The 26236-nt window shown below is 43.4% G+C and overlaps 1 protein-coding gene across 2 annotated transcripts in view; it reads right to left on the reverse strand.

Moving 5' to 3' along the window:
- Nucleotides 1–26236, reverse strand: part of SLK (STE20 like kinase) — a 75635-nt gene that overhangs the window by 26204 nt on the left and 23195 nt on the right. For both annotated transcript variants that reach the window (XM_088448734.1, XM_088448733.1), the window contains exons 2-11: nt 20076–20240; nt 19174–19222; nt 16851–17000; nt 13486–13558; nt 8845–9039; nt 8208–8289; nt 7995–8126; nt 4573–5940; nt 1790–1920; nt 237–360 (exon numbers count right to left, since the gene is read on the reverse strand). In XM_088448734.1, coding sequence (XP_088304860.1) covers nt 237–360; nt 1790–1920; nt 4573–5940; nt 7995–8126; nt 8208–8289; nt 8845–9039; nt 13486–13558; nt 16851–17000; nt 19174–19222; nt 20076–20240 — 2469 coding nt within the window. The remainder of the gene's footprint in view (nt 1–236; nt 361–1789; nt 1921–4572; nt 5941–7994; nt 8127–8207; nt 8290–8844; nt 9040–13485; nt 13559–16850; nt 17001–19173; nt 19223–20075; nt 20241–26236) is intronic.

Here is a 26236-nt window from a genome sequence, read left to right on the forward strand (position 1 = left end):
ACTGTCATGCCTTTCCTACCATCATGTAGTGGCTACATATACATAACAATATTCATAATAAAAGATGCAAGAGCATTTAAGCCCCATTTTTATTGCTTCGAAGTAGACGTTATGGTCCGGTAAAGGATGACAGAAAAGATTGGATATCGAATACAACAGAAGTGTGAGTGATATGAAATATTCCTCTGTATAAGTGGAAGATTTTGTACAATTTCTAAGAGTAAGTAAGTAATCACCGTCATTTCCTGCTCAAATCGTCGGAAGATTTGCTCTCTCTGTTGCAGCAATTTATTACTGAGGAGCTGCTGGGCTCTCTGTTCTTCCTTCTGTAACAGCCGGAGCTCCCGCAGTTCTTGTCGCCTTCAGAAAAATAATACAATGACCCATCACTACTGGGTGGCTTTAAAAAAACGGTCATTAAGAAAACTTACAACTTCAAATGTATATGACAATTTCAGATGATATATTGCGAGTTTTAGATAGGGGGTGAATTGTTTTGGGTGCAATGTCAAAGTACTGTCCGAATGGCGGGGACTCTGTGTAAGGGTACCCATCATCTTCCCAAAAGGAAGGTCATATTCAAAGTGCAGCATGAACTGCCTTCATATTGCAAAGATGTGTCTTGATGGTCTAACCAGTGCATTTGTTTATCTTAAAACAAAAGTTAAATAAAAAATTATTTCCAGAGCTTACAGTAGGTACATGCTGGCTTTTAAAATGTTCTGACAAGCTAGTTTATTGTATAGTATTCTGCCCACCCATACATTATATAACAAAACACCAAGACATTATACAAAAACCCACCATTATAGAACAAGCAGAAAGAGGCTGTTAAACATATAACAGGTAATACAATTCAGGTGTTAATGTCAGGCAAGGATGTTTGACAAAGGTAATTAAAGTATAAAGAATATACTTTAAGACGGTGCTGATTAGGATTAAAGAACCCAACTGACGTGCGTACGGAACCACTTGCTCACCACAACTAACAGCATGGAAAGGGCTATTAGCTTAAATGCGGTTCCAGGATGCTACACAACCAGCTAATGCTCATATTAATCCCAGTTTACATATCACACGTTATACACCTTCATGCAACTACAACAAAGAATCTCCTCTATTTACACAGCCCATCATGTACCAACGGCTGGACCTTTAAAGCCATCGGGAACCCACTGGAACGGACGACCTGAATAGCGGAAGGGAGGTATTTTTCTCACAGATATGTCCTCTTTCATCTTTGCTGCATACGGGGCAAATGCGCCATGCATTGCACGAGCAGTGCGTTTGCGAGCAAATAAGTGCACCTGCGACTCCATAAAAGTGCATGGTGCGATAGCAGTGCGCGCCATAGCGTATCGTAGCGTATGCTGCTGCAGGTAATCTTATAGCACGATGTGTGCGCACATTTGTAGCGTGATCGGCAAGGATGTAAGAGGACATATTGTTTTTGATGAAGATAACTAAAATACAGATAGTTCCAAGATTTACTGGTATTTTGCCCCAAGAAGCCCACCTTCAGACGAGCATATCCATGTACTGTAATCAATAGCTCATGGCACAACTATTTTGTCTTTAAATCCATTAATGTTCCCCTACACAATATACAAAGCCTCAATGCAGAGACTACCTCACTGGTCTCCATCAGTGACCTTTCCACCTATTATCTCTGTACTGTCTTGTTTTCCATATAGTTTATGCCTTACGTACAGCTGTACAGAATATGCTGCCACTTTATAAATAAAAATGGAACTTTAATACAAATCAGCATCTTTTATGAGGTACGCACCTGAGGAATCTCATCTCCTCGCTCTTGGCGTCATTATCGGTTACGATCTTCGAGGTTGTGACACTCACTTCCACGCCATCAACCATAAATTTCCGAGTCTTCTTCAGTGTTTTTTTCTGTCTCTTATTATCCTAAAAATAAAAGTTCCATCTGGACTAAACACTTTCTAGAACGTTCACAGTTTTGAAAAAAAATTAAAAAGTAACTAAAAATAAACACACAGATCAGCTGTAACTGTATGACAACGACATTGTCTTCTGAAACACTAATAACAGCCGATCAGTCAGCAGGCGCTGTGTAACCGAGAATAATAAACCTGCTTGATCAATATGAGGTTTATGTTTCTTGGTGTGGTGGTGATTCAGCAGGGATTTATCCTATATGATGGTACATCTACATGTAGATAGGTGAACTTATACATTGAGACTTACAATATGAGTTTCTTTATTTTGGGGGGCAGCAAAAGCTTTCTGCAGTAATAATACTAGCCACACAATTAGCCTATATTGAGCAAAACATTTAAAAGATTTAACAGTGTTCTGCCAAGTTCTGTGTGCTATGTGCACATTTATCAAATAGTCTGCAAATACATGAATATGACAAATAGCTGCACACGTACGCAACTTAACTGTTAAAGAATAGCTTAGAGCAAATGTTTTTTCACTCTGCATTATTTGGTGACGTGTATGAGCGATGATCCACGTGCCACGTAGAACAGAGGGGTATGAATCAGCATTTCCTGTGCATTTCCAATAATTACTAAAATCGAATGCAAACTAATGTTAGGCACAACTCGGGGACACCATCTACCTTTATGTAAAGTTTATCAAGGTAATTTTTACACGTTGTGCACTTGCAGTAGGCTCTACATGCAGCGATGCCACACTTCTGCCATGGACACGACCCCCTAGTATTTATCCTTACTTCCCTGTAGTATAGTACAGTATGTACTTAAATTAACGCCGTATAATACACTGGAGTTCTACAGACATGGTTTAGCTACTGCACTCTGCAGCCAATGTTGAGACTGACGTATTTTGGAAAATGTACGTGGAGGTCAATCTGTGATCGCAATTTGTTTGGATCACATAGGTGCATTAAGTGCTAACATAACACCTGTATGTACGAGGATTAAGGGAGACAGTTGCATTTTTCCCTCCAGCTCTTTTGAATTTTCTAGACCTCTGGGCCTGATTCAGAGCCGGACGCTCTGACCAGAGTGCTCGCTCTGAATCAGGGCCCTCCTACCTAAAAATGGAGCGGCCTCTTGCACGCTCGCATAGCTGTGGGTTACCACCCACAGCTTATGCGAGCGTCCATGATGATGGTCGCGATGGTCAAGACCATCGGGCTTGCGACGAGACCCTGCGTTAGGGTCTCGCTGCCACAAGCCCAGGAGTGCTTTTGGCTCTATCAGAGCCAAAAGCACTCCCACTGACATCACTAGTGATGTCAGTGGGGCCGGCTCCAGACGGAAGGCGTTCCCATGGGAACGCCTCCGTCTGGGCAGCAACGCCCCCGGCACGCCCACCAAAGGGGGCGTGCTGTCAATCACCATCAACAGCACGCCCCCTTTGGTGCGAGACCCATAGCGACAGCTTGGCTGTCGCTATGTGGGTCTCGCGCATGCGCACGACGGAGCTCCCTCCGTCGTGCGCATGCGCATTAGGGCACCATCGACCTGTTTGCGAGCATCCTGCGCTCGTGAGCGGGTTTGAATTAGGCCCTCTGTCCTAAAGCATTGAAGGGTTTTCCCTAAATGTTGTTGACACAGGGGGTGATTCAGCAGAGGACGGAATTGCAGAGCTGCACACAAGCAGCTTTGCAATTCCGTCCTTGCTAAAATGCAAATGCAGCACGAGGTGTCTGACACCCTCTGCTGCATCTGCTAGTCCCAATGCTGCGACCGAGCCCCAGCCTGGGATCACCATCGCGATGTTGGACGGCGCCTGCCGGTTGAGTAAGCCTCTGCTCATGCACGCTGGCCAGCTTGCAAGGCCAGGATTCAGCGTCCCTGGAAGCAGGTCCTTGCCATTCCCGGGAAAACACCCTTGTTTCCGGACACGAAGGCCATCCCCGCACCACCCCGTAAACGCCTCTGCCTGTCAATCAGACAGAGGCAAACGGGGGCCTACGTGGGTTCACACAGAACGGGCCCTGCGCACATGCAGATACCAGATAATCGGGAATCTGCATTCAGCAGTGCACTTACGTGCACTGGTAAATCAGGCCCACAGGGCAGAGCAAGTTCTTCATAGAAGTCTATGGTATTTTTCCTTCATAGACACAAGAGAGATTAAACTACTGCTGAAAAACGTCTTGGGTGCCATGTGGCACTTTTCAGAACTTTGAAAACAACTTTTCTTCCTGTAAAACTCACTTGTTGATATATCATTTGTTCGATCAACGAACTATATATCGCGAATGCATCTGCGGGTGTGAAACATCCGATATGTCCATGAATAATGTCGTTCACAGACCTATCAGGACGGCCCTGCACCACAGTTGATAGATCTGAAAATGTCGCCACATGGTTTATTTTTGTTTTTATAGCCTAATCCTAAAAATCACCCCAAACCCCCCCCCAAAAAATTGTCAACATTTTAGTGTTAAATGTCGACATTCTAATCAAGTCGACCTAAATGAATATCTACATATTAAATATCTACATATTGATAGTCAACTTACTGTAATGACCATGTCGACCTTCTGACGGTTGACATTCAGAACCTGTCGTCGACCTTCTGAATGTCGACTAAATACCCAACAAATCATAATCTTACCTGTATTGATATGGATCCAGATTCTTTGCTCTTAGTCAGGAAGCTGGATATGGACAAATTCAAGTCCATGCTACCACTGTCAGCTGTAGAGCCCATTCCTGAATCAGAATCCATTTCCTTTGGAACTTCAGCATCTCCTGAAGGGGGGGGCTCAGGTTTGGCCTTCTCTTTCTCTTCACCTTCAGCAGTGATAACACTAATACTGGGCACGCAGGGCTGAGACTCGTTCTCTGTGGCACCTTCAATAGAGATCACAGCAGTGTCCTGGAGTAGAGTTTGCGCCGACTCTTTATCAGTCTCTGAAACCACAGATGAACCATTTACAGAATCATTAGGAACTTGGCTTTCGTTCTCAGTTTGCTTCTCTTCTGCTGCCTCAATAAGAGGTGGTGAGACTGCTTCATCAGCATCAACATGATTTACTTGAGCAACATTTTCTGGTAGTTTGTCATCTTGAGTCTCAGAAGCAGCGTTTACATCTGAAGGAACGTCTCTCTTTTCCTGACCGCCATCAGCTGGGATTTCTAGTCTTGGGCTAGGTTCCGCCTCATCTTTAATGTTGTCAGATATTTCTTTGGAAACGCCAGAAACCTCCTCATTTATATTGTCAGCGTTTACAGCCGAATCAGAAATTTCAACAGCGGATGGTTCACTTGTAGCGGATTGTTCACTTGTAGCGGATGGTTCACTTGTAGCGGATGGTTCACTTGTAGCGGATGGTTCACTTGTAGCGGATGGTTCACTTGTACCGTTTTCTGCAATGTGCGGCTCTGGCTCTTCTTTCGGCACTTCTGGAGACTCCATTTTAGGCAGCTCATCCCCGGTTTTAGGTACATTGTCATCTCTTGGCACACACACTGTCTCAGGCGTGGTCGTTTCTGCTTCATTTTGTACACCATTCTGTACAGGCGATTCAGGGATAACATCTCTAATTTCGGACTCAGCAAGTGCTGGTTGAAGATCATTTATGTGAGGTTTCTCCTCAGCATCCTTTGCTGGGAGTACGGGTGCTTCTTCCGGTTTAATATGACTATCGGCAGGTGTACCCGTCTCCGGCACACAAACCTCTTCTTTATTTTCAACAACACATTCTTCATGTACAGCTGTGGCAGTCTTGTCAGGAATTGGAACTTCATTCTCTTTTGTGGAGACATCTGGAGTGACGGGCTTCTTAACTTCAGGAGGTTCCTCCACTTTCACTTTAGTGGATTCCATCACGTTGTCCTGTTCGGGGACTTTTTTCCCAGCTACAGTGGGCACAGGTTTTTCAGACACAGGTTCTAGAGTAGAAGCATTCTGGGACAGTTTGTCATCTTCCAAGCTAGCGATGCTGAGGTCTGAAGAAGCCCGCTTACTGTCTGGAACAGGCTAATGAGAAAATATGAAATATTATTATTACAAAAACTGGAAGTCACAACGTAATACATATTAGATATCTAACTGGAGCCACACATTTTTTGTAGTAGCATTGCTGAGCTGGATACTAATATACTATCGATTTACTTACAGACTGGCGGGGAGGTGTATTAAGCCTTGGAGAGAGATAAAGTACCAACCAGTTTGATAAATGACAGTTAGGAGTTGATTGGTTGGAAGTTTCACGCTCTCTCACTTTATCTCTTTCCAAGGTTTGATACGTCTCCCCCTAAGTTGTTTTCTTAAGGATTATGAGCACATGTAGCAGAACCAATGATTGAATGCATGATTATATTGCTGCTACTTATTACGTTGATTTGTACGATGATGTTGAATGTAGAAGAATACAGCTAGCACCATCAAGTCAATCACAAAGACCAGGAGAAAACACATCCAACTGCAGCAACAATACTGTTGTGATCATAGCCGATATATAGGAAAATCAGTGTTTCCTCTTTAAACCCATGTCATTAATGAGATTTGGAAATTAATAGGTTGTGTTGACCTTTGTGAAATTTTAAGGGTTAAACATTGAAATGGATCCTACGGTGTCTATTTTGCAAATAATAATCCCTATATTAGGCCTAAAGGTTTGTTAATAGGGAGACCACTAAACTGGTCACTTTATCAACATTTATGTAAGCCCAGGGGGCACCGCACTCCAAACTCAACCCCAAAAATGGGGATGAGTTTGGGGTGCGGTGCCCCCTGGGGTTGGTCTGGCTGGGCTGCTCTGGGGTGGCACACTTTACTCAGCACTTTAACACCTTCACATTATATTTTTTTTTCTCTTAGCACATATATATATATATATATTTATTTTTCTTCCTTTCTTAGCATTTTAATTACACCTTTCACCTATGTATCACATATTAACACATAGTTTTTGCTTTATTGTTATTAACACATACTAACACTTTAGTCTCTCACTGGTGTGCTTCCCTGGGGTGGCTGGCCTTCGCCGGCTTTTTTGGGGTTCTGCACCCCAGACACTGAGCAAGTGATAGGGACCTCCAGTATCAGAGATGCCTTGCCGTGGCCCGGAGGCTTAGCCATATTTTTGCAAATCTATGCAACTGAGATCTCTGAATTATCTACCACCATGTAGTTTTTCAAATCTTATTGCTGATTTCATTCTGAGTGCTGGAGTACTTTCTGTTGTTTCTTGCATAGAATAACCCCTCCCTTACATGTACCTGAGTGATATTACTGAAGTGATTGAGCAGCTACCAACATGTATTTCTATAATCATGCACTGGTGAGCTGATCTATTTTGCATGGTCAGTAATTATCCCACCTGTTTCCACATTTACAAAAAACCTTGAAAACAAGACCTGTTGGTGGCACTTGAGAAAGCCAGAAGGGAATGTGTTACTACAGAGGTGAGAGGAAAATGTGTTACAACAGCTGTGAAAGGGTAATGTGTTACTACACAAGTATGGGAGATGAATGTGTTACTACACAGGTGAAGAAAGGGAATGTCAAATGTGTTACTACGGGGTTAAGGAAGGGAATGTGTTACATCATGGCAAGGTAGGGGAATGTCTTACTAAAGGAGTGAGCGGGTATAATGTGTTACTCCAGAGGCGAGGGAGGGGAATAAGTTACTACAGGTATGAATGAGGGTAATGTTTTAATACATGTGTGAGGGAAGAATTGTATTTTTTACACAGGTGAAAGAGGGGAATGTTGAATGTGTTACAACATGGACGAGGGAGGAAAATGTGTTCATACAGAGGCAAGGGAGTGGAATGTGTTAGTACACAGGTGAAGGAGGGTAATGTCTTACTATAGCAGTGAGGGAGGCTATGGATCCAGGTGAAGGATTAATGTGTTATTGGAGTGGCGAGATGGAAATGGAAACTGTAAATATCTAAAGTCTGCCTGGGTGAAACCGGGTTCATCAGCTAGCATATGCTGTATATTTACCTAAACCTTTCTGTTTTGAATACCAACACATTAACTAAACCATAGCTTGAAATGAAAGCAAAAATAAAGCTACTAACCAAAGTGCTCTCTGTCTCTTCGTCTTCATCGTCCTCTTTAGAATCTTCCACTTCCTCCAAAACCTCGGCTTTCGCCTCAGCGATCAGCTCCCGCACTGGCTTGTTGGAGGTCACCGATGACACAAACGGATGCTGTAGAAAAAGATGTCCAATCTTGTATCATTGTTGCAAATAAATCCTCATATTAGTACTACACAGATTTATGTCTATTACCTGCAGCAACTGAACTGTGGTCCATCGGGCTTCCAGATTCTTCTCCAAACACTTCCTTAAAAAGTCACTAAAATCTTTTGACCTAAAAAACATATATAATATGTACACGTTTATTTTGGGCCAGCAATATTTGGGATATTTTATATTTGGTAAAATGAGCAAACATGGAAATAGCATACACATCAAAAACACTACATGGAATATAACAACAGAGAACTAATTTAATAACATGGTAATATGTATATAGCGGTGTTGTAAACCACAGAAACCATAGGTTTTTTTCTTAATGTTTTGTTAGTAAAAGACACATGAAAAATGACAATTACTGTAGAATGTGATTGCTGTTACGGATTAGTGTACATTCTCACTGCAAAACGCACACTCCCTTATATAGCCACTTCTAAAATATTATACATTAAATTCAGAACAAGTTCATATTAGGGGAGGAACTTTTACTTTTCAAAAATAAACCCTCTTAACTAAAATTAGTGAAGACCTGTACAAGTAGGTTTGTCCGAACCCTACTGAGTTTTGTATAGGGGATCCAGTGAAGGAAAAGTAATAAGGCGAATTATAGGGTAGAATGACCAATAGCTATTTAACTAGTCAAGGTTGGACAACAAAAATAAACACTTACCACTTTGATGGCTGTGCCAATGTAGGCGGCTCTGACTTTGCAATCTTCAGCAAGACACGCATTGGGTTTAGTTCATGGTGAGGAGGCTCAATCTGAGCCATCTCTATTAAGGTGACGCCTAGAGACCATACGTCGGCTTTAAAGTCATACGGCTTGTCCTTGGAAGTCTCACACATTACCACCTCCGGAGCCATCCTAGGGTTGAAAAAATTTAAAAACACACAGAAGTCAAACTACAGTCGAGACAACATAAAATAAGAAAATCCATCGAACACATGTGCAGATACAAAATAAAGAGGTACAGAATGTATAACTTATATGGTTTAGGTTCAAAATTTGGTTTGTAAGTCACTTTTGAATTACTGGAAAAACTCCAACCCCCCCCCCCCAAAAAAGAAAAAAAAAACCCCACACACACCATGGGACTGATTTTCAGCAATGCAACTTTGGACAAGCAGGAATTGGTTATGGAAAAGCTACGTGAGTGGGTCGAGCTCTGTCCCAGACAGAACTTTTGCTGTAAAAGTGCTGGGACTGCCAATCACAGCAAAATTGGAGGAATTAGGAGCAGGGGGGGTTGAAAATGGAATTAATCCTGGTGGTGGTGTGGGGCTAGAAATAGGATATTTGGTCAACTTACTGTTGAATCCTTTATTCTTAAGCAGTCTGGGGAACACTGGACAATGGGATTGTAGGTTGGGGCTGGAGCTGGCACTTCATGAAATGTAGCTTTAAATCCTAAACTCCTCCCCCCTGCAATCCCACAATTCCAGTACTTCTTTAAAATAGTCCGGAGAGAAGTAGCAGGAACCCTGTGAAACTGTTTAGAACAACCAGAACAAACTAGTAAAGAAAAAGACGGTCAAGAACCAAAACCTTGCACGACTGAGCATGAGGGAGGGATCGCAGTGTTCACTAGCCTGCTTAAGAGAAAAAGATTCAACGGTAAGTTGACCAAAAATCCTATTTTTTTCTTGCAGCAAGGCTGGGGAACACTGGACAATGGGATGTACTAAAGCCGCCCCCAGGGGAGGGAACGCTCAGGCTGCCTGACCAGAGAACTGTACACCTAAAGTGGGTGCTGCCGGAGGATAAAAAAAAACCTGAAACGTAAAAATGAGCAAACGTGTGGACAGGGGACCAGATAGCCACACGACGGACCTGTGCTGCTGAATTCCCTCGACACGCTGCCCATAAGAGTGCCACTGCCCTAGCGGAAGGCGCTGACACCCGTTATGGTGGCGGTCGCCCCGCACCAGACTAGGCTTGAATGATGCAGAAAAAATGGGGGGTTGCAGATGCACACTCTATGCACTAAGAATACCAAATATCAAAATATATATAATAAACATGTCAATTGATAGTTTATTATATATATTTTGAAATTTAGTATTCTTAGTGCTTAGAGTGTACATCTGTAACCCCCCCTTTTTTCTGCATTAGAACTACAGGTCTCAGCATGGCAGCACCTCTTATGGTGTTTAAATTAGGATTTGAAGGCCAGGCCCCCCTTTTTCCTATGTATAGGCTTGATCCAATGCGCAAGGGTCTGCTGAGTAGCCAGCCAACCCTGGTCATGCGGTCAGAAAAAACCCACAGAGAACAGCACGGCATCCCAAGACAACTTAACCAAGGAAAACTGCAGAGCTGAGCACAGCAGAGCCAGATCATACCAATCCCGGGAATTCGCCTCAGGAGTAAGAACTAGAAGGACAATATCCAGGTGTAAGTACAGGGCCAAAACAAGCATCGGCTGGAACGTAAAACCTGTACGGAAAACTGCACGATCATCGTGGAAGACAAGAAAAGGAAGCTTGCCAAGCCTAAACACGGAACTATGCCGAGGGAAGGCAAAATGCCCTAAGGAAGACCAGCTGCCATTGTACGCAACAACTCCAGTGGAGCCTGTGTGAGAGCCAATAAGCTTAGAATAAGATTCCCCGGCTCCATCTGTGGATGAAATGGTGGCTAAATACGCAGCACACCTTATAAACACCGGGTTGGACCCGCGGAAGAGCCAAACGCAGCTAGAAAGAAAATGACAGGGCCCTAGTCTGTGACGTCAAGAAACGAAGCTGTCAACCAGCCTCCAAACCAGTAGGAAGGCCAAGAGATGTGAGAGGTGAAAACTTGTAACTCTTACACCCCAAGAGGTAGAGTTTCCAAACCCTGGAGGGAAAAGGGAGATGGAAAAGCGAGTATGGGTTCACAGCCTAGTACTGATCATAAGAGATAAAAAAAAACTGTAGCTTTCCCACAGAAGGCCAGACGCGAAAACCAACCAAGGAAGTGCCCTGGTAGAAACAGGCCTAGCTACAGCCGGTGTGGAGGAAGTGGAAGGCGCCATGCCGGACCTACCGACATTGGGAGAACATTTGCATACCATGACCAGCGTAGCCAGTCCGGAGCCACTCAGAGCACCCTCACTCGGGAAGCCTCAATGCCCCTGGAGACCTGAGGGAACAGTGTGGCTGGCAGAAATAGATGCTCTGGATGAAAATTTCCACAGAACAGTCAAGGCAGCAACTTGAGGAAGCCAGCAGGTACCCAGATCCCATACCAAACCATGTAACCTCGCAAACGTGCTGAGAGGTCATTAGAACCCCACACGGAAAGCTTCACTCCCGAACGGAAGACCCTTGGGGAGAGAGAGACCACTGCCTTGGGAGAATAAGTGGTTCTGCTGAGGAAGTCCACTGCCCAATGTGAGAGAGAGAAAAAAAGTCTTCACCCTGGTAAGACTTTGGTATCGCTGCCAGGCTCTTCTGCCAGCCGGTGTGGATGGACAGGACCCCCAACAGAGCTAGAACGATGGCTTGGAGCTCGAGCCCATCGAACAGCCGAGCCAGTGTGAATGGTGACCTAAGGCCCATGAGCCGGAAAGCGATGTCATGGCACCACAGACCAGCCAACACGCGGCCATGGTTCTGAAGAGCCCAATCCAGAAGGACCAAGGAGTGGACCTGGAGGAGAAGTATTAAAACCCTCCACCAATGGATAGCGATGGCTGTTGTTGTACAGAATGGGAAAGGAGACGAGAGCGTTGCCAAGCAACCCTGTCAAGTTTGCAGAATCACCCAACAGGATCCCCGTGAGTAGAACCTGATCCACTGAATGGTCCCTACATGGAGACCAACTCACCCAAAAACCGAAGGTTTTACAAGGCCGATGGACGAGGCACTGACCAACCTGTGACCAAAAGTGGTAGGATCCGTTCACTGTCTGCCTCAAGAAAAACACAGCTGGAGAAAGGCAGAGATCCCCAGAATTGAAGGCGCAGACAAGGAAACAAGGTTGCCCTTGTAAAAGTCGGGATATAGCACTGAGTCAAAAGTATTAGAGACAAGCGACCGAGGAAGGTCCATAACTGAGAAGACCAGGTATCCTTTACATGCAGAACCTTCAAAGAGGGCCAAATTTAGATACCGTCTGTATGCACTATGTGGACGCAACACCCCAGATGCCAAAGCGTCACCGGGTCTTATACACACACGGTCCCCGAGGACAACTGCCCGTCACCCTGTGCATGGGTAACAGCGCCCAGAATACAGCAAAGTCCCTGCATACAAACTCCACACAGTTAGGGCTGTAGCGGGAATCGATCCCACAACCACAGTGAGGTGAGGCAATAATGCTAACCATCACACCGCCGTGTCAGGGTAGCGGATAGGTCCCCTGCAGTTACCGTCCAACATTGTTAGTTACTATCCACCTGGACAGAGGGGGAATATAAGTCTGTGGTAAGCGAAGTGAGTCACCGAGCTGCGGGTACATATTCTAAAGGGGATACCTACATAACTGTGTTGTCAGCCTACTGCTTTGTAACACCTGACTGCAGGTGTGAACCCGAACCCCCTTAGCAGGCAGAAATTAAATACAGTTTTACAAAGTCAGTTAGTACATGACAAAAAGTTTTAAACAGGCAGCTTAATACATTAGCAAGGGTACTTCCCCGTGTGAGGGGAATACTCTGATCCAACCCAGCTGATCCGGGCAACCAGTGCCATACGTGCTCCTCCTGCATCTGTGTGAGGGAAGCCGCTGCCAAAAAGCCCGGCAAAATGGCAGCCGCCATTCGGGACTGCACCGGCAGAGGGTGACAGTGTGCGCCTGTTCCCCGGGCCCCCCCCCCCCCGCCGCCGAACCAAGGTCCAAATAGCCGTTGCACTCCTACTGTGTAGGAGACCTAACTAGAGAGCAATATAATATTACAAAGAAAACAAAAGAAACTAAGCTACAATAAAGAGATCCTAAAACATGCCCTACTCCTCCTGCACTTAAAGACAACTGGAATTGTGGGATTGCAGGGGGGAGGATTTTAGGATTTAAGGCTACATTTCATCATTTCATTAAGTGCCAGCTCCAGGCCCAACCTACTATACAATCCCATTGTCCAGTATTCCCCAGCCTTGCTGCTAGAGAAAGCATGCTAACAAATCACATATGTTTTAATTGTTACTCGTGTGCCACTCTATGCAAGTGGGATGCAGAAGGTAGATTTACATTGATCCTGTGATAGGAAATGGTTTGTATATTTGATAATTTTTTTATAAAAAGTTTTATTTGCTTCATATAAAATATAATTAAACCAGCTCTTTTTTTTTTTCTTTTTAAAGAAAAAGGGGAAAAAGAAAGACATACCAGTAAGGTGTGCCGATAAAGGAGTCTCTCCGCTGTAATGTTTTCGTATTCTTAGCAGATACTCCAAAATCAGCTTTGAATAAAAGACATTATACATTTAGTAAACAGATATTTTCTGGACATTGTAAAAGGGTCAGTAGACGGATGTGCTGTAACACAGTATATATCATACTTAATATCCACATGGCAGCCACCATGTTTGATTTCCAGTATAACCCATAAGGCTTTATAGTTTGATAGCAAACACCATACCGGGATCAGAGTGTATTCCAGCAGAGCCAATACACAGAATTATTGGAAGTATTGGAAAAGTGACTAATACATGATCGACAGGTCTGTTTTTTCAGGGACTCCATAAAGGGGACGCTAGATAGTTTTAGATAGCCAGGGATCTTTAAATTTACCTGTAGAACAAGGTAAGGCTCCTTACACTCCAGACCCCCAGGGGCTGTCTGGAACTTGTGGAGTTTTGTAAAGTGCCTGCCAGAACCTGGTGTGTGTTCACAGCTTCTTTTCTTTTACAGTTCTTCCACTTGGGAAGCCCACCAGAATATACTTAGCGCACATTATCTGGAGGTGTACAGAGTGTGCACGGTTCTTCTGTGAACTCTTTCCTGTCTTTTGTAGTTCCACATCCCTCTGGGCTGTTCAACTGCAGCTCGCCTACGTTTCCTTCACTTCCGTCATTTTCTCTAGGTTAAGGAAGGGGAGTACATCTAGGGCACAGCCTAGAGGAGGGACAGCAGCAAAAACCTTTGCTTACTACAGATGCCACCCCAAATTGCTTCTTGCCCAGTCCTGAGTGGATGCACTGAGGCGAAGGACCACAGCCATGCTCACCTGTTAATGCACTCCATTTGATAGTCCGTCTTGGTCATGTCTATGCCTCAAGCTATTATGGGTCTCTTGCAACTCGCCAAATACTTTTGGAAACCAAGCAGGCATTCTCCCTCCCTAACTGAGTCCAAGTGAGGTCAACAGGAAGTGACATGGCATCCCCTGGGGGTCTCCGACCCAAACCTTTTCACTTACAATCAAAGTGGCAACTGACCCTGCTTCTTAGAGTCTGTAACAGTCTGAGTAGGATCATCTGTTCTCTTCCCTAGAAAGGGTTTTAAGAGCCAGCTTGATCACAAAAGCTGCAGCTTCTAATTCTTCCAAAGAGGAAGCCAAGTTGGCCAAAGGTTATGACTCTGAGGTTTCCTCGTGTCCTGACGAGGCTTACTCTAGGAAGCAGGGAGTGGATAATCTAGCGCATGTTTCATTAACATGGGACTAGTTAGGGTTTGAATTTCAGCCACCGCAGTCTCAGCACACTGTGTACTCTTGATTCTTACTTGGGAGGTGGACAGTGTGCCATAAGGTTATGAGTCCCTTTCATACTCACTTTCAGTGCGAAAGTGGGTAGGGCTGCAGTGAGTTAGAATGGCTTAGGCAGCTAAGCCTCCTAACTCCCAAGTCCTCTGCCAGCTAGATTAATAATCAGTCGACCATGTCTGTTAATATTCCAGGAACAGTGGTTTGATTTCACCACATATACCTGGATCAGAGTCAATTTGGTGATCAATGTGAATTATCCAGCCTTGCTGCAGGCTCATGTTCTAGAGCACTGGTGGCAAACCCTGGCACTTCAGCTGCTGTGGGACTACATATCCCAGCATGCACTGCCAGAGTTTTGCTACTAGGGAATGCTAAAACTGTGGCAGGGCATGCTGTTCACCACCACTGTTCTAGAGACATCCTGGACTATGGAGATTCACTGGCAGCTTCTCAAATTCAAGAAAGCCAACCTAACATTTTGCAAGCTTTTTAGAGAGTGCCCCATGGTGGAGTAATGGTGAGAATCTCAACAATGTTCACTAGTTCGTCTCTGGACGATGAGGCCTCTTCAGTCCCAGCTACAGGACAATTGCAATCCAAAGCGCTTACATCAAATCAAATCCAATCCACTTTCATTAACATAAAAATATATATATATATATATATATATATATATATATATATATACACACACACACACACGCGCACATATATATACATACATACATACACACGCACTGATATTTTAGAAATCATCTGAAAATTTAGTTGTTGTTTCCCTTAGGTCATGTTTGTTTCAGTTGTCCCATATGGCTTATAAGAAGCATATGTTAGCTCTGCTTAGTTTTCCAGTTTTGTAATAAAAAACAAAAATTTGGAAATTTGCCGGTTATATGGGAAAACATGGAAAATGACACGCATCTTTATCTTATTATAAAACAAATATAGCTTTTAAAAGCTTTACGTGGTTATCACCCATTGAGGTAAAGTTTCTGCTTTTTTACACAGCCTGCAAACCTAGACACACTTCTTGTGAAAGCATTTCCAAAAAAAACCAGAAAGGACAAAAGAAAAAAAACACAACTATCGAAGTCCTCTGGTGGGGCATATAGGTAAGATCAAAGTGATAGAGGGTGCATTTCATACAAGAGATCCCATGTGTCTTTACTATACATAAACGTTATCAATTTATGGAATTAAATATACATAATCATCTTAACAAAGCACTATGGATTTAAGTAGTAAGTTATGCAATGCATATATCTACAGAACTAGTGCAATCACTTATCAAAAGGGAAACAGTGTTCCCAATACAATAGTGTCCCCAAAGTAGTGCTTAGAAGCCTCATGAAGCTAATTTTTCTGGTTGGTAAACATAAAAGTAAAAGGACTCCAAAGCAACACTACTTACACTGTGTTATGGTAATAAAATCTCATTTAGTGAGGGACAAATATAGAAACTGATGAATTGCTTCCACTTGTCACGTTTAGAATCCTGACTGTAATGTAATATCCCCCCCCACGCACATGGGTAGGGCATGAGACATAACAGGGAGATGTTAATAGGTGTTCAATAAATTAAACATAGGACAATTGCACACAATTTTCACACCCACAATTATGAGTAAGAAGTCAATTACGTTTACAATGTTGGTGCAGATAGTGAATCACATTGACCACAAATATACTTAACTTGGCAACAAAATCAAACTACAAAAGTATAACAAACAAGAACTGTCTTATTTACTTAATAATAAGGAAAAAATATATATTTTAAAACCACAAGGGAATGTAAGTGTGCACATTTACCAAGAGGGTTTCCAACGTATTATGGAGATTTTAAAAAACTTAAGCATTGCCTGGAAGCGCCCAATGTCAAAATTAGGTTCCAAAAATGCAGTCCTACATGGAAATTTTGTTTGCAGGATACCTTTTAGGACAGGTGGCAGGAACAGTCACAGAGATTGAACAGTATTTGTGTGGCTAGCATTAACATTAGCTAACATTAAGGAAAACCCAACGTACCTACTTAGAAAACTACTTACCCAGTTTTACATCTCCATCAAGCGTTAGAAGAATATTTCCTGCTTTTAGATCTCGATGGATGATTTTGTTGTCATGCAAATAAACCAGCGCCTCCAAAGTCTGCCTACAAATCACGCGTATATGAGGTTCTGTTAATGGGCGCTCCAACTCTGCAACCAGAAAATTAACACAACATTGTGTCACCGGCTTTAGGCCTTCTGCATTCAAACATGCCCTTGTCTCCCCCATTCTTGATCCTAACACACTCTCCAACTACCGACCCATCTCTCTCCTCCTTTTACTTCTAAACTACTTGAGCGTATTGTTTACACCCGCCTTATCGCCTTTCTTTCCTCCCACTCCCTCCTTGACTCAATTCAATCTGGCTTCGGCTCTCTCCACCCCACTAAAACTGCCCTCACCAAATCCAAGGGCCACTACTCTCTACTCATTCTCCTTGATCTCTCTGCTGCTTCTGACACTGTGGACCACCATCTCCTTCTGCAAATCCTTCACTCCCTTAGTCTACATGACACTGCCCTCTCCTGGCTATCCTCCTACCTCTCTGGCCGATCCTTCTCTGTCTGCGCACATGGCTTATCCTCCCCCCATCTTCCTGGATGACCCAGCACTTTCTTAAACTTAACGCGTCCAAGACTGAGCTGATCATCTTCCCACCCTCCCGCATAACCTCACTGCCCACAATTTCATTAGCAATTGAGGGCACAACTACCTCCTCTAGCCGCAAAGTGCGCTGCCTTACAGTTATCCTGGACTACTCACTCTCCTTCAAACCACACATTCAGCACCTCTCGCAGTCCTGCCGCTTCCATCTCAAAAATATTTCCAGGTTCAGATCCTTTCTCACCCTGGATGCTACTAAAGTATTCATCCTCTCACTGGTCATCTCCATATTGGACTACTGTAACCTCCTCCAATCTGGCCTCCCAGACTCCCCACCTATCTCCAGTCCAATCTGTCCTCAATGCTGCTGCTCGGCTCATCTTCCTCTCCAAACGTTCTACATCTGTCTCTCCTTCAAGTCCTACACTGGCACCCTCTCCCTTTCAGAACCCAATTCAAGGTTCTTACACTCACTTACAAAGCCCTCACCTATTCCTCTTCCATTTACATCTCCAACCTCATTACTCTTCACACTCCTGTCCACCCTCTTCGCTCAACAAATACACGTCGTCTCTCCTGCCAACTGATTACTTCCTCCCACTGATGATAACCACATATAGTCATGTATGACCACATATGACGACTGTTAATATCAGGTGCTGCCATGACAATGGTAATCAGGATTAGCGCCCTTTTTGGCTTATATGCAATGTAATTTATGGTCACTTAGGTCTATAACACACTAACAAATGGAGATTTCTTGGTCACCCATTAACACCTACTGTAAAATTATACTAATGTGATTCTCACCCTTGGGGCTGCTTCAAGCAGCCATTGTTCAGACGGTTGTGCCAGTTGGCACTATATGAAGGTGGCAGCTTGGGAAAGAGGGCTGTGAACAAGGACCAAGCAAAAACTTAAGACCAAGGAAATAACACAAAATAAAAATGTATATAGGTCTGTTTTTTCCAGAACTAAAGGGTATTTTGTAGCTGGGTACACAGAAACTGTAGCCAACTATTTTTATTACGGGGGCGTGTTCAATTGGAAAGGGGCATCTACTTCAGAAGTGCCCTTTTGCACATGGCATCTATTCACCCGTCATTGATGGCTTCATTTCAACTTCCCCTTCCCCGTGGGATTCTGCGGCCCGAGGGAGGGGACAGCAGCCGGCAAGCCGATTCACTGGGGTGCCGCCATTAGGGCACAAATAGTCGGGCAGGGCGCGGCACCCCACTAAAACAGCCTAGCGGGAACATACCAACATTTTGACTATTGACATATAATACCAGGACCCCCCCCCCCCCCCCAAAAAAAAAACCTGACATTCAAAGCATACCAGTATTATGCAACGTACCAACCTAGAGCATTTGCTAACCTGCCTGCCAGATGTAGTAGATAAAAAAACAGAATAGAAATGAGAAGGTCAGTATATTTCCACAGAATAGGTGGGAGAAACACTGCAGCTATGTTTATTAAAGACAGACCTGGGAAACTGGGCCCATTTTAACAAGTCCTCCCCCACATAAACTCACAAGCATTCCCAGCCTTTCTGAAGCTGCAATATTAGGTTGGATAGGGGGGTGTACAACACAGGGAAATGCCTTTACAGAGCTTTTGTACCCCAGAGAATAATCAGAGTGCCCTCCTGCAGAGTCTTATTCAGAAACAGAGGAACAAAAAGCACATTCTCCTCACAGAGAGCCGTGACAGACTTACCCAGCATTACAGCATCTACAGCGCCCCCAGCACAGAACTCAATAAGAATCTGGGAGAAACAGAAAATACATTTGGTTAAAACTGAAATGACTGTGGCATGAAGATTTTACTTCCCTCGATTTTAGTTTTTCTTCAGTGGACCTCTCGCTCTGTAATGCATTTCTATCCGTTTATAAAACAAAATGTACCCAGATGCTGAAATGTAGACTTCGTACTGTATGTATTAGTGCAAGTGTTCGGTACAGCTGAAGTTTTAGCACCTAAGACTAAATCCAGATGCAGTACAAGTTATAGGACTAAACAGACGGTTTAGAAGTGTTTTAGCAAATAAGCTGTGGTTACACTGGCAGCATAGTAACTTTAGTAAAATCTAAAAAAGGTATTGGAGAAGGTTATAATCGGCACTGCTGCCCTTATTTTGTGATTCTGGAATTCCCTACATAATTCAAACCTGCTCAAACTATCATTAAATATGTGGGCTGACCACATTTTAAACACTTCCTACCCAAAATACAGCACTTTGGTGGGTTGAGCACAAAGACTGTGGAAAGCTTAAATCCCTGGATAGGAAATGGCAGGCAGAAATCTGCGATACGTCGTGGTTTTGGACGCAGCCTAACCAGGACTTTAGACGGATTTAGCCATTTCACGCAGCTAAACCTGGTCTAATTAGGTTCAACAAGCGCGATCATTAATTGGTGCCCAAAAACAATTGAATTGCACCATTGGGCGTCCATTAATTGGCGCACCTTAAAAAACAATCGAACCGCCCCTTTAGAGTGTGAAAACAGGCACCGACCATTTCAAAGTGGCCGCATATGCTTTTTAACATGCAAGGGTAAATTTACGCCTCACGCTGGTAACACAGCTTCCAAAGCTTACCTTCACAAAATATTACTTACCCAAAGGTTGTTTTCATAATAAAAAGCATCCAGCAATTTAACAATATGCGGGTGATCACATGATGCCAAGATATCGATTTCCACCATGTAATCTTCAAGTTCATCTTCAGATTTTGTATCAATGACCTTTGCTGCTGCCAAAATGCCAGTCTCTTTATTCTGGGCCTGGGAGAGAGACACAATAATAATTAGATTAGCATAGCTCTAAAGAACCACTATAGCCAGGAATTAAAATGTTCATATATACTTTATGAAGGCAAAATACACTGTTCAGTGTGACCCGGACATTAAGCTGCAGTAAAGTATTAACCCCACTGCAATACAAACAGCTGAAGCTCTTCTCACATTTTTAGGAGCGGACAGTGTCCTAACGGGATCTCACAGAGGTCAAATAGAAGAAACCTACAGACCCTTCCCATCCACCAATTAACACTCTGCAATGCAAGTCTGCCTACCTGTCAGTCATTGTGCTGCACTTTTATAGAACAACTTCCCTGCTAGCATAAAAACATGCAGCAGAGGAGCGACTTACAAATGGGTCGACATACATCTAGCCTCCTGGCACGTTAAACAGCCCTTCTAGTCATGCCAAGCCGTGGCATGACTCGGTAGCGTCGAGCGTCTTTTCACCTTCAAATGCGTCTTATTCGCACAACGATGCAAATAGATAGCACACACAGCTTCTGCTGATTAAAATGATATGCAGCATGCCTGTGTTCTCTGTGCTTCTGCGGGTGTATCTGCATGCTAAACACTACAGTACGTTACAGTCGCTGACATTAACGTAGCGTTTCGCAAGCATATGCACCCGCACTCGCTCAGAGAACATAGACATGCTGCATATCATTGTAATCAGCAGAAGCTGATTGTGCTATTTGCATCGTTGTGCGATTAAGACGCATTTGATGGTAAAAAGATGCATGAATAGACGCTTGTCGCTACAGAGTCACAGTGCACTCCCGCGTTGTGTGGCGAGACTTGTAGCGCACGGAGGATAGATGTATGTGGGCACATCTGTAGGGCATAGTGGACATATTTAGTTATGTATAAACACATTTGTTATTTCACATGCCATTCAGTTCAATATTCTTTGATATATAGTTACAGGCTTTACCTGCTCTGTAAAGACGACGCATTAAAATAAATGGACCCGTCGTCTGCACACAGTGGAAGCAGCCATTGTTCAGCCTGTGAACTCACTTCAGTGCTGGGTATACATATCCTCAACTACACAGTAATATAAGGGCAGTTTCAATCATACTGACAAAGACCAGCAAAAAAATAAATATATCTTTAACTCTTTGGGCCTGACATGGAGATAAAAATATGTCTGTTTAATGTTGTTTAACTCCACACAAAACAATATCTAATATTTATATTGTGTGGGAGGTTCACATATTCATTCAGCATAGAATAAAGCCGCCCATAGACGACACAACAGTGCAGACGTTCCGGCAGAACGCACAACGGTCTGTGGAATCTTTCAGAATAGTTTCATCAGCTGATGCGACAGATTATCGCTCTGTGTATGGCCAGTATATCCTTTCATAGCTCGTTCGCTCATTCCCCTTCACAGGAGCCATAGCTCTCCGACATCAGGCACCAGCTAAATAAACATTTGTATTAATTCCCCACTTGCTTCCGGATTACCACTGAGCAGAGTATTAGCTCCAAACACCAGGTTATCTATATATTTATACCTATATAATATCATTAGTAAATGAAGAAACAGTGGCTGGCATGTGTGATGCCATACCTGGTATGTTGTATAGTGTACACACACAGACTGACATTGGAGGGGACAAACTGACTTAGGAGCCTGATTCAGACTTGGGAAGAGAGTGAGATATCTCTCTCAACTGTGAACCTGAACAAACCATGTTGCAATGCAAGGGGTGTAAATACATACATTTTTTACATGTGGGGTAAATACTGGCTGCTTTTGCATGTAGCCCACAAATACTGCACAGCTTTATTATTATTACTCTACAATTTAGATGTTAGTTTGGACGCCTCCCTCCCAAATCTAAATCTCTCTGCACATTTTAAATCTGCCCCACCTGCAGTGCAGCATGGTTTCACCAAGATGATCAGTTGAGAGAGATCTCTCACTCTATTCCCAACTCTGAATCAGGCCCTTAGTGCCAAAGACTGGCTTGTAGGAGGACTGGCTTACTGCGGTTGCATAGGATACCCCTAATCTCTTTAGCCTACACACAGTGCGTTTCTTACATTACTGCTGGTATAACTTTTGGCTCCGCAGTCTTTTGCCCTACTATAATTTAGCCAAAATATTGTTGCAAGTTAAACACCAAACGCATCAATCTTCTTTTGTTAAAGGATTAGGCAGGTTATCCACCGGTATTGTGTTTGCTTAATACAAGTACAATTAGCAGTTGAAAACACATATAAACACTAAGGGCTGATGCAAAATTGGAGTAAACCGGATGTATGTTGCTCACTTTCTGCATTCACAGTAGAAGAATGTATATCCGCACATACAGTCAGGTGCATAAATTTTTGCGACATTGACAGAATTTTCCTATTTTGGCCTCTATTCACCACCACAATGGCTTTGAAATGAAACAAACAAGCGATTCTCCTCTTCTGACACCTAACGTGTTTAAGCAAGCCACAGTTTTGTTCAATCTCTGTGAACTTTGTGTTCCTGAAAATAGGGTTATTAAAGGAGGGGGAAATTGCAACACCACTAAGTATCTGACGACAACTCAGCCTCAGAAGGTGCACATTTAACCAAACTCTCAGTTGTACAGTCAGGTGCATAAATATTGGGACATTGACAGAATTTTCATATTTTGGCCTCTATTCACCACCACAATGGATTTGAAATGAAACAAACAAGATGTGCTTTAACTGCAGACTTTCAGATTTAATTTTAGGGTAATTACATCCAAATCAGGTGAACGGTGTAGGAATTACAACGGTTTCTATATGTTCCTCCCACTTTTTAAGGGGCCAAAAGTAATGGGACTATCAACTCAAAAGCTATTTCATGGACAGGTGTGAGCTATTCTCTCGTTATTTCATTATCAATTAAGCAGGTAAAAGGTCTGGAGTTGATTCTAGGTGTGACATTTGCATTTGGAATCAGTTGCTGTCGACTCTCAATATGAGATCCAAAGAGCTGTCACTATCAGTGAAGCAAGCCATCATTAGGCTGCAAAATCAAAACAAACCCATCAGAGAGATAGCAAAAACATTAGGTGTGGCCAAATCAACTGTTTGGAACATTCGTAAAAAGAAAGAATGCACCAGAGAGCTCAGCAACACCAAAAGACCCGGAAGACCACGGAAAACAACTGTGGCGGATGAGAGAAGAATTATTTCCCTGGTGAAGAAAAACCCCTTCACAACAGTTGGCCAAATCAAGAACACTCTCCAGGAGGTAGGTGTATATGTGTCAACGTAAACAATCAAGAGAAGACTTCACAAGAGTGAATATAGAGGGTTCACCACAAGATGTAAACCATTGGTGAGCCACAAAAACAGGTAGACCAGATTAGAGTTTGCCAAACAACATCTACAAAAGCCATTACAGTTCTGGAACAACATCCTATGGACAGATGAGACAAAGATCAACTTGTACCAGAGTGATGGGAAGAGAAAAGTATGGAGAAGGAAAGGAACTGCTCATGATCCAAAACATACCACCTCATCAGTGAAGCATGGTGGTGGTGGTAGTGTCATGGCGTGGGCATGTATGACTGCCAATGGAACTGGTTCCCTTGTATTTATTGATGATGTGACTGCTGACAAAAGCAGCAGAATGAATTCTGAAGTGTTTTGGGCAATATTATATGCTCATATTCAGTCAGTCAAATGCTTCAGAACTCATTGGTTGGCGCTTCATAGTGCAGATGGACAACGACCTGAAGCATACTGCAAAAGCAACCAAAGAGTTTTTTAAGGCTAAAAAGTGGAATGTTATGCAATGGCCAAGTCAGTCCCCTGACCTGAATCCGATTGAGCATGCATTTCACTTGATGAAGACAAAACTGAAGGGAAAATGCCCCAAGAACAAGCAGGAACTGAAGACATTTGCAGCAGAGGCCTGGCGGAGCATCACCAGGGATGAAACCCAGCGTCTGGTGATGTCTATGCGTTCCAGACTTCAGGCTGTAATTGCCTGCAAAGGATTTGCAACAAAGTATTAAAAAGTGAAAGTTAGATTTAGGATTGTTTAGTTTGTCCCATGACTTTTGGCCCCTTAAAAAGTGGGAGGCAAATATAGAAACCGTTGTAATTCCTACACCGTTCACCTGATTTGGATGTAATTACCCTCAAATTAAATCTGAAAGTCTGCAGTTAAAGCACATCTTATTTATTTCATTTCAAAGCCATTGTGGTGGTGAATAGAGGCCAAAATATGAAAATTCTATCAATGTCCCAATATTTATGCACCTGACTGTATATTGCAGTTTCAGCATTCTGTAAAAGTTCATCATGCGACACTATATGTACAATGCACCTCAGCATGCTAACACACCATGTACACACATGCACCTCAGCATGCTAACACACTATGAGGAGTATTCAATATGGGAGCGAAAAGTCCGTGCTGGACTTTTCGCTCCACATCGGAGATTTTCCTGGGATAAAGTATCGGGCGCGCGCCCGCTTTATCCCCGTATTCAATATAAAACCTACGAAAACGGGAAACTGCGAAGTGGGATCTGCGTAAAAAACAACATTTTCCTGGAATAAATTGTAGGACCCCCTTAAAGTTGTAAAAACATGGGGGATCACTATGGGTACCCCCGTTTTAGCCTGCAAATGAAAGTCGGGCATTTAAATAGCCGCAGCAGGTGTTTTTTCCCGACATAGAAGAAGAGCACTTAGGTTTTTTTTTTTCGTTTTTTTAAGTGGTCCCATCAAATTTGGAGTACATGAAAATGGGTACTAGCATATTTTTATGTCCCTAAAGTAAGTTTTAAAAAATTCGGTGCAACTATGCACCTGCCGCTAATAGCCTATTCTAGAAAACACCTGCCGCATACTTGCAGAATAGCCCTGAACCTATTTCCCTATTTTTAAACACTTTTTTTCCCCAAAAAAAAATTTTCACCCCAATTTTTAAATTAATTTTTTTTAAACTTTTTTTGACACAGTTATTTTTAAAATAATAAATAATAATAAAATGCTATTTTTTAAAGCCTGCACCCCTAAACCCCAATTCTGCACTTTTTTTCGCCACCTATTCAATGGTGAAAAGTTATCCCCGTTTTTTTTCAAAGACTTTTCGAACCTGCGAAAAGTCTTTGAAATTGAATACGGTGTCAAACCAAAACCTCCGAAAATGACGTCATTGGTGCGAAAACATCGCAAAAACGAAGTTTTCGCTCCATATTGAATACCCCTATATATGTACAATGCACTTCAGCATGCTAACACACCATATACACACATGCACCTCAGCATAGCTTGCTAACAGAGGCCCTCATTCAGAGCCGTACGCTCTGAGCAGAGCGCACGCTCTGAATGAGGGCCGGACTCCATTTTCATGGAGCGTCCTCCTGGACGCTCGTATAGCTGTGGGTCACCACCCACAGGCTATACGAGCGTGCATTATGATGGTCGCGATGGTCGAGACCATCACGACCATCGAATTTGCGAGCCGGAGCCTGCGGTTGAGGTTTTCAACCGCAAGCTCCGGAGTGATTTTGGCTCTATCAGAGCCAAAATCACTCCCACTGACATCACTAGTTATGTCAGTGGGCCGGCTTCTGACGGGAGGCGTTCCCGTGGGAACGCCCCCGTCAGGGAGGCACGCCCCCGGCTCGCCCACCAAAGGGGGCGTGCTGTCAATCAACATTGACAGCACGCCCCCTTTGATCGGACACAACGAGCGAAGGACTTTCCTTCGCTCGTCGCGTCTGGCGCATGCGCACGACGGAGCTCCCTCCGTCGTGCGCATGCTCAGTCCATAACATCGACCCACTTGCGAGCGGACAGCCGCTCGCGAGTGGGTCTGAGTCAGGCCCAGAGTCCATTCTCTTCGTTTTAATGTTTTATGGAGGTGTTTGAAAGTTGACCATGTCTAACAATGCCTTTTGTATAAACTAAAACGCTCCATTTATAAAGCTAACCTTACGGGGTGCAGTGTTTTGAGAGGCCATCAACAATTATTGTTTCCATCTGAG

Source organism: Taudactylus pleione, unplaced genomic scaffold (assembly GCF_031769625.1).
Source record: "Taudactylus pleione unplaced genomic scaffold, aTauple2 ptg000464l, whole genome shotgun sequence".
In the NCBI taxonomy this organism is placed as follows: domain Eukaryota; kingdom Metazoa; phylum Chordata; class Amphibia; order Anura; family Myobatrachidae; genus Taudactylus; species Taudactylus pleione.